This window comes from Nelumbo nucifera, chromosome 3, assembly GCF_055504915.1.
Source record: "Nelumbo nucifera cultivar China Antique chromosome 3, China Antique-T2T, whole genome shotgun sequence".
Lineage (NCBI taxonomy): Eukaryota > Viridiplantae > Streptophyta > Magnoliopsida > Proteales > Nelumbonaceae > Nelumbo > Nelumbo nucifera.
Window position 1 is genome coordinate 60,917,049 of NC_142651.1, and position 9,478 is coordinate 60,926,526.

The 9,478-nt window shown below is 38.0% G+C and overlaps 1 protein-coding gene across 1 annotated transcript; it reads right to left on the minus strand.

The window, feature by feature from the left end:
• Positions 1-357: 357 nt before the first annotated feature.
• Positions 358-5,214, minus strand: LOC104602202 (obscurin-like protein). The gene is made up of 5 exons (XM_010265813.2): positions 1,977-5,214; positions 1,687-1,837; positions 1,442-1,589; positions 1,123-1,368; positions 358-740 (listed from the first exon to the last, which is right to left on the minus strand). The coding sequence occupies exons 1-5, from the start codon at positions 3,625-3,627 to the stop codon at positions 465-467; spliced, it is 2,472 nt and encodes an 823-aa protein (XP_010264115.1). The 5' UTR covers positions 3,628-5,214; the 3' UTR covers positions 358-464.
• Between the last annotated feature and the right edge of the window lie 4,264 nt (positions 5,215-9,478).

Here is a 9,478-nt window from a genome sequence, read left to right on the forward strand (position 1 = left end):
AAATAAATATGAAACAACCAGTAGAGCAAAAGGCAATTAACTTGGTCAACTGTTAAGTATGAACTGGGACCTGCCTCAGCAAAAACATATGAACTCTCCCTTTATATAAGACAATAAGATTTGTAGCTTCCGAGTTTTTCATCCCCTAAAATAAATATGGAAACAAAATTAGAAGCAATTGGTGGAGCAAGGGTAGGAAAAAAGAGTAAAAACCTCCTATCCTTATTCCTATTATTTTTTATTACTAATTAAGGGGAAAAATACCGTCTTTTTTATCAAAGAAAATCTGCCTTTATAGAAATAGGCAAATTTTCCCTTTTATATAAGGTAATAAGATTCATCAATTGTATAACTAAATTAACACATAAAATCACAAATCTTACAAGCATTTCCATTCAACTGATCTTTCTTCAATGTGTCATCTTATGGTACAATGTCTTATCGGCAAAATGAACCCAAATGTTTCACAATCGTGAACTGATCCTATTCAAGCTTAAGGTGTCTGTGTTCCTGTCAGTGTAGTTTACTTCACTTTCTATCCCTCTAGTGGTTGCAGTACTATTACTAGCTTCAGAACATAGGTAAGAAAGAGACTGTAGCCATGAAACTAAAGTTGGTTTCCGAGTAACATCATCGGACTCTGCAACCTGTGAATATATCTCACCAAGTACCATGTCTTGTCCATCTTTTGGCAGTTGGACAATAAACTGTGATAACAGCTTCATTAGGTTCGGTAGCACCTGAGCCAAATTAGAAGAATATGTTGTTAGCAACATATAAAAAAAACAAACGATATGCAGCTCCACTATATCTTCTACTTTTAAGTAATCTTCCAATTATTTATTGGTATTTGAAAATCTAGCTTAACGTTGACAACAGGCATCCCTGCTATCTTAACAATTTTTTTGGCATATGGTTAAGAAATTAGATCAGTGCTCCAGACAGTTAATTGATTATTCTAACAAGGAAAAAATTTAAGGCATGGAAGAAAAATAGGCATATATAAATGGGGGCACATGGTTTACAATGATAGTGATGATGATGGAGATGATGACAATTTATAATCGTTAAAGTTCATCATCAGAAATCATACATAAATTGGTAAGTAAAAGTATTAGATACCTGTATATCCACTAGAGAAATGAGGCGCAGAAGCAACTCAAGAACCTTCTTACAGGACTCCGAATCTCCTTGCCAATTCTTCCATATGTTAGCATCCTCAACCAAGGCTTCTCTACAGAGACTATAAGCTTTCTCAACAAGACTATGGATACAGTAAAATATCGATGGACTTCCACCAGGAAGATGCCGAACTAAGGCAGCGACACCAGCAGCCATTCCTTCGAAAGGGGTGATCGCAGGATATGCCTACACTCATTGAAGGAAAAGACTCAGCAACTGGCCTCTGAATATCAAGAGGATTACTACTAATTTTATGTACCTCTAGAGATCTCTGAATGTAATAGAAAACAAGCTGCTCCTTTGTTGACGTTCTATCATCCTGATTAGAATCCTTCCGAGAGGATACAAAAGCCACAAAAACTGAATGTGAAGCCCGAGCTACTTTTCCATTATGATGTCCCATATATCTGATTTTGTTCATGTTAAGGAACTAAAATACTAAGCCAAGATTTAGAACAGATTCTCCTTACTTTGGAATCTTATAATGGTATCAGTGAAGGATACAAGAACATGGCTGGAGCTACCAATTTCCTGAACAATAGAACAGGAACACGTTCCATGCACGTAGGGATAACCCGCAGATAAAATAAGATGCGAGCAGTCTGCACATCATCCTTCAACCAAATATATTCCATTTTCCCCAAGAAAGAAGAGCCTACAATATGACAAGGTTCAGCACTTGGATAGTTACTACTCTTACTAAGATGAAATGAATGGAGAGAACTCATTTTATTATCCTCCTACAAAGAAATGCTAGAATTAGTAAAGATTTAAAGCATGGTTGAATTGGATACCTTTTTGATTTGTCAAATCAACATAAGACGGCATTGAGCCAACAAAAGAGACACAAGCAGAATCATACTCCTGAACAGTTTTGACAACTGCTCGGATTGTATCAGTATATTCTGCTAACCGTATACGCCTGAAGTACTCCACACAAGAGAATGAAACCAGTATCTTGACTGAAGCCTCTATTTGTGCTTCCAGGGGAAGTTTTGATTTTAAATGGTGTTTTGTAACTACTGACGCAAAGACCACAACCATAAGGAAAGCGGCCTCAGCAATTTTCTCTAGATCATCAATCAACTCCTTTCCTTTACTTCGAAGCACCAACTTAACCTGTCGGTGCCCTGAGTACATATCATGGCAGTAGCTCCATATAAGATTCTCCACAACCCTCTTGGTCTCTTCATCTGCAGATGAATATTGGTTGCAAAAGACACCAGTTATTGCACCTGCTTCCTTAAAAAGAACGCCATTCAGATGTTCTTTAATCTCACTAAACCTTAGTCCAGCAGGATAACCAGGTGGATATTCAGCGATCTTTGCATAGAAATATCGTAAAGGGAATACCTCAATCAGCAGCGCAGATGCAAGACACAAAAGAAGAGGGGCACGGAAAGAAACTGAACCACTTCGAGACAATCCCAAGGAGATACATTGTATGAGGAGACGGTTGTTAGGATCAACAGTCGTGTCTAGGAGATCCCCTGTTTTAGAGACCAAATTTCTAGCTAAAACTTCAATGCATTCTTCAGCAGAAACCCTGTGTTGCGCACTGATCTCCAGCCTATTACCACTAGAAACGGCCCTGTTGAAAGCCCTCAATACTCCAGCTGCAGCCATGACCACTGCAAACGGAGCATAATTTGGGTGAGAGATCCCAAAAATCTCTCGGCAAAGAAATTCAATTTTCCTCCAATTCCGTGAACTAATGGAACCAGAAACCACCCATTCCATCAAATGCAGAATGATAAGACCGTGGGAAAGATGACTACAAGGACCACCATTCTTATTCCAAATGCCAAACAGAGAATCCAAGATTTTACCAAAATGAGCAGAATCAGTAGAAGATAGAGTGTACCCAATTCCAGCAAGAACCTCAGGGACAAGTTCCTCTCTCGACCTGATAACTCGGTATTCATCTTCCAACAGCTTACATAAAAGCTCCAAGCAGACTCCTTTAGAGCTTCTAGACAATACAGGCACCAAAGACAAGGCACCCAGAAGCAGAATAGCTTCGCAGACGACCGAATAACTCTTCTCACTATCGAACTGGGCAGAGAGAAAACGGGAGAGAAAAGAAACAGTTGACTCAACGAGAGACGGAGAGGGTTTGGAGGACTTCCTGGCCCAGATGTAGAGGAGCCTGAGAAAGAGGGGATGGGATTCCTGAGGGAGAGATATATGGGGAGAGGAGAGAATGGAGAGCAGAAGCTTTGCCTGCGGGTCGGCGACGTGCAGAGAGGTTTGGGAGTTAAGGAGGGTTTGGAGTGATAAGATGTGGTTAGATTGGAAGGTTTGGTGTTGAAGGGCGTCTCTGAGTTCAGCCCATGCTTGAATGATGGCTCGAGCAGATGAAGGAGGAGACGGCCTACTGCTGCCACTACTGCTATTGCTCTTCAGCCATTCTTCAAGAAATATGGTTTGGGTTTGCTTTGCCATAGCCTCTCATCGACAACGATAAACAGTACGTTGAGTTCAACAAGAAGACACAAATCAATAGCAGTCTAATAATTACTTCCAGCATTCACTCCACCGATATCAATGGCCAGGGCCTCTCCTTCGGTCCTTCCTTTTTTTCTGAGCTTCCTAATTCCGGCAGGAATTTCAACAGCGCCTGCAACCCAACTCATATGGGGCTGAGAGAAAACTTGAAATCGAGAAACCCATATCGTCTCTATAATAAATCGAACTCCAAATCACCAATCTGCTGATTCCCTGCAGCATTTTTGAGTTCGCACTTCGAATTTCGATTAATTCGCCTAAAAGATAGAAATAGTTGATTGCCTGTAAAAAAATAGGGTAAATTACAACCGTGAGACAAAAACCCCCTTCAGTTAGCTTTCCGTTAAAATCCGCCGTTACAATATTTTGTAATCTCCATACTATCCTTGTAATAATTATTTTGTAATCTCCATACTATCCTTTATTCTTCCCGCTTTCCTCTGTTTTCCATTACTCTCAGCCAAAGCCGTGGCAACTCGTTGCAGAGGCTAATTCGGTTGTTGAAAATAGACTACAAGGCCTGCTCCATTGTTTCACTTAGCCAAAACCTTGAAAGGCTCGGGATCTCTATAGTTTTAGTTACCTCAATAAAGATCTAATAATCTAACACCGCCGAAACTCCCCCTAAATTTTCTTCACTTTAGCTTGCTCAAGATGTTGTCATTATGAATATCCAAAATTTGGGAATAAAACATGAATTAAAAAAAAAAAAAAAACCCTCTAGCTTTCCTGTTTATCCTCCTTCGGTGCGGTTTCTCGATCTGATTCTCGCTCCAATTCCTTGGCCGCCTCTTCCTCCATGGCCTTCTCCGCCTGAAGTATTGGTTCATAGTAGTCGGCGTGGCCACATTCTCCCTCATCATCTTCACCTTCTTCTTCTTCCTCTTTGCCTTCTCCTTTGCTTCTAGGGACATGCAAAACTTATGGGTTTTGACCTTCCAGGGTTTCGTTGTGGATAGAGGGTTCTGAGACCTGTTTTGGGACTTGATTTTTGAGGTTAATGGTTTCAGATGAAGCATTAGAAGTTGCAAGGGATAAATTATCCAGGATTTCAGTACCAGAGGAAACCATGTTGATCTCTTTAGGGTTTCTAGTGATCGTGGTAGTTGTCGTCGCTAGGGTTGTGTTGCCGCTGGTAATGGTGTTGACTGTTGGTTGAGAAAGAGGTTAAACCCTAAACCCTCTGAGCTATATAAAATTCGAATCCTCCCTCGATACATCATGGGTGACGGTATGGTAACAAGTTGACTTCCACCAAGAATAGGAAAGAGGAATCGATCCTATATTCCTATTTACTGTGGATGTCAAAGTCAGTACATTTGAAAAGTAAATAAAAGAAAAACTTAAAGAGGCGTGGCCTTATCATTAACCATGAAATCATGAATGGGACCATTTTCTCCCAAAACTTTCTTGGTTGATGAGAGGCCACGCGTCCTCGAAAGATGAACACGTAACAACTAAGCTGTCATTTGTGGGCCTGTGGCAGCTATGGCCGAGAGTAACGAAAAACAGAGAAAAGGGGGAAGAAGAAAGGGGAAGAGAGAAAGAGGAAGGGGAAGAAGAGAGATTAGGGGAGAGAAAGAGAGGAAGAGAGAGGGAGTGAGAGAAAGAGAGAGAGAAATGTGAAGATGAACAGTGTTTTTTTCTCAATTGTTTAAATAGTTATTACAAGGATAGTATGGGGATTAAAAAATATTATAATGGTGGATTTCAACGAAAAACTAATGAAAGGGGGTCTTTGTGTCACAGTCATAATACAATGGGGTTTTTGTCACAAAACAAAGTACAAGGGGTCTTTGTCACAGACCCCATAATATAGGGGGTCTTTGTAATTTACCCTAAAAAAGATAAATTACAAAGAGCCCCTTGTATTATTATGAGGTTAGTGACAAAATCCCTATACTTTTTTTATATAATAGATAAGAAAAACGAAGAGTTACACAAGACGGGGTAGCTCTTTCCCAAGAATTAGAAAAGCAAATTACACTAAGACTAAACAAAATACAATCAGCATTAAATGGGCCCCTAAATGGAGCATTCTTGGCAAACCAGTTTGCAGCTTGATTTGCTTCTTGATACACATGTCTGATCTCCAATGCAATGTCGAGTCTCTCATTGATGGTGCTTTCTAGATTTAATGGAGGTTGCACTTTCCTTTTGAGGTAGCTGATCACGAGCTTCGAATCACCTTCAATTAAGATAGGGGAGTCACTAAAGTTAGATGCCATGTTAACAGCTTCCCATGCCGCCCAAGCTTCAGTTAAATTAATAGTCGAGTAATCGATGTAGTATGCCATAAGATTGAGAAGAGCACCAAGATGGTTCCTAGCAATGCACGCAATAGAACACCACCCATTCTGTCTATGAGAAACATCAAAGTTAATTTTAATGGAGTTGGGTTTAGGGTAGGTCCAATATAATCAACTTCCAAACTTTCAACTTCTCCTTGACTTCAGTTATTGAATTATTCTTGAACTCATTCCAATAGTCAAATGCTCTATCATGATAATTTGAGGAGATGACTAATTACCAAAGCACTTCTCATTTCTATTTTCCAAATAAACCAAAGTATAAACGCTATCTTCTCTCTAAACAACTTATCAATATTGGAACCTTGATCTTTAGAAATTCTATCACACCAAGCATTAACCGACTCATCATTACCATTAGGAATTGGGAGCACTGTGTTGACAAGCATCCAAATCTATTCAGTAAAATTACATTTAATGAACAAATGGTCAGTATTCTTCTACTTACTACAAAGATCACAATATGGATTAATATTAAGACCTCTTACAATAAGCTTGTTCTTCGTGGGCAATTTGGCACTAAGGAGAAGAAAGAGAAAAACTTTAATACTACATTCTTCATTATAGGTTGTCCTAACAGAGAATTTGCCATCCAGAGTAAACTTCCAAATTATCTTATCCTCCAAATTATTAGAGGACATTAAGATGGGTTTAATACGGTGCCACACAGAATCGGACACCAAAGATCTAATGAGATATTCCTTCCAAACCTTTTTATCCTGATCAATCACACTACTAACCAGCATCTTCAAATTTGGGATACTATCTGGGTTGACATCATCTAAAATAGAGGTATTTCTAGCCGACATGTCCTTCTAGAATTTGACCAAATTTCCATAACCAATATGCCACCTCATTCCTCTTTTAATCAAATCCCTTGAATCAAGAATTCCTCTCCAAGCCTAAGAGATACCCTTTTTTAATTCAACTTCCCAAAAATTGCAAGTGGACAAGTATTTGCACCTCATTTTTCTTACCCAAAGATTGTGGGTTGTTAATAATTTTCCACCCCAACTTGGCCTTATTGATCCATTGAAGATTTTTTAAACCTAAACCCCCTTGATCTTTGGAAGTACACACTTTCTTCCAGTTCACAAGGTGGATAGGACTTTGAGATCTTGACTTTGACCAAATAAACTCTCTTGAGCTTTCTCCAAATCATTGATAACATTAATGGGGATTTTAAATTAAAGATTGCATCACAAATTAAGGGATCATGTAAGTTGAAGTGTTAATTAGGGTTAGCTTACCCGCAAGTGAAAGAGTGTTCTTTTTCCATCTTGCAAGTTTCCTAGTCATTTTCTCACAAAGGAATTTAAAGTCCTCCTTAGACACCCTACCTGAAATAATGGGAGCACCCAGATACTTTTTGTTTTTAATCTCAACGGGAATTTTGAGAATCCCAGACATAATCTTTGGGTGTCTATTAGGAATATTTTCAGAGAATCTAATAACTGATTTTGAGAAATTTGGGATTTGACCCGAAGTAATGGCTAACTTGTCAAGGATTTCTTTAATTTTGAGAAATTCATCAATTGAGCCTTTGGCAAAGATAATGCAATCATCAGCAAATTAGAGGATAGGGATGGTCAGACCACCTCGAGAAGCCTTACAACTAATTAGCTTTTCCCCATTTAAGGATTCCTCCTCTAATTTCTTAAAGAGCGCTTCAGTACATAACACAAAAATATACAGAGAAAGAGGACCACCCTATCTAATGCCCCTACTGGCTTTCACTAATCTAGTGGGAGATCCATTAATTAGAATTTGAAATGAAACATATTTTATACATTCCATTACCCAATTAATCAATCTTTTTGTGAAAATAAAATTTATTTAATACTTTTTCAATAAAATCCCATTCTAATCTATCATAAGATTTATCCATATCAATCTTGCAAGTCATAATGCCCATCTTACCTTTCTTCTTTTTCATGGTATGTAACATCTCGTGAGCTATAATAATATTGTCAGTAATTTGCCTGGTGGGCACAAAGGAACTCTGGTAAGGGGAAATTATACCATCTAGAAATGGCTTGATACAGTTCACTAAAATCTTTGAAATGATTTTGAAGACCACATTGCATAAACTAATGGGTCTGTAATTGTTGATACTTTCAGGATTCTCACATTTAGGGATAAGGGTGATAAATGTTTTATTTAAATTCTGATTCATTTTCCCATAATGGAATAAGGCCTTTATAGTTTTACACACCAAGTCCCCAATAATAGTCCAAAATTTCTTAAAAAATAAGACATTAAGACCATCTGGACTAGGGGCCTTCAACTCTTTCATAAAGAGGAGGGTATTATAGATTTCCTCATTTGTAACTTCCTGACATAATTTATTATTAATTTCCTCAGAAGCACAATGATCAATATTGGAAATGAAGCTATCCACCTCACTAGTTCCTTTATATTTAAATCTCTCTTCAAAATTCCTACAAAAAAAATCTTTAATGTCTTCCTCATTTTCAATCCAATCGTTGTTCTCATCCTTTATTTTTCTAATTTTATCTCTATTCCTTCTAATGGTAGCAATAGTATGAAAAAATTGTTATTCTTGTCCCCAAGCTTGGGCTAATCAACTCTCGATTTTTGGGCCCAAAAAACCCCTTCACACGAGAGGGTGATGTTCAGGAGTTTTGGGAGAGCTTTTTCTTTATTGATAAGTGCCACATTGTTTGGATCACCCTCCAACTGCTCTTGGACATTTTGAAGATTTTTGATAATTTCCTCTTTTTCCTTTTTAATATTCCCAAAATGATATCTATTCCATTGTTTGAATTCTTTAACAAGATTCTCTCTTTTTATTAAATTGGAATGCTCTAGTACCACTAACCTCAATGTTCCAAGCTTTCCTTATCACTTCATCAATACTAGGATCTAAACACCACATGGCCTCAAAATGAAAAGGCTTCGGGCCCTTGGGCCCATTGGAGGTGGTGTCAAGGACAAGAAGAGTATGATCCAATGCCAAGAAGGGGAGGTTTAACAATCTACTTGATGTAAATTCACATCTCCAATCAGCATTAATAAGAACCCAATCAATTCTCACTTTGGTTGAACTGTTTTTCCAAGTAAATTGAGAACCCTCCATCTCCGTATCGATTAAATTACAATAATCTACCATTTGATTAAATTCTCTAATATGGTGAGGGTAAACTTTTCAACCACATTTTTTTTTTTTCATTACTCCTAATGGAGTTAAAATCGCCTATTAGGTACCACGTCCCATTGGTATTATCAAAAATATCCTTTAGCCAATTCCAGACCATATTCTGTTCAGTTTTACAAGGGGGCGGGGCATAAATGAACGTATTAAACCAAGACTTATTGGAATTCAAATCAATGATAAAGGTATGCACTAAATGATCATTGGATATAACATTAACAAAGCACAAAGATGAGCCCCACATCACCCAAAGACCCCCATCAAAACCAATAAACTCAACTAAATGATTTTTATCAAACCTAAA

Coding starts and splice junctions, on each gene's coding strand:
- LOC104602202 (XM_010265813.2), bottom strand. CDS start 3,627: ATGGCAAAGCAAACCCAAACCATATTTCTTGAAGAATGGCTGAAGAGC. Junction 1,590..1,686: donor GTAGCTCCAGCCATGTTCTT/GTATCCTTCACT, acceptor GAACAAAATCAG/ATATATGGGACATCATAATG. Junction 1,369..1,441: donor ACATTCAGAGATCTCTAGAG/GTACATAAAATT, acceptor CAATGAGTGTAG/GCATATCCTGCGATCACCCC.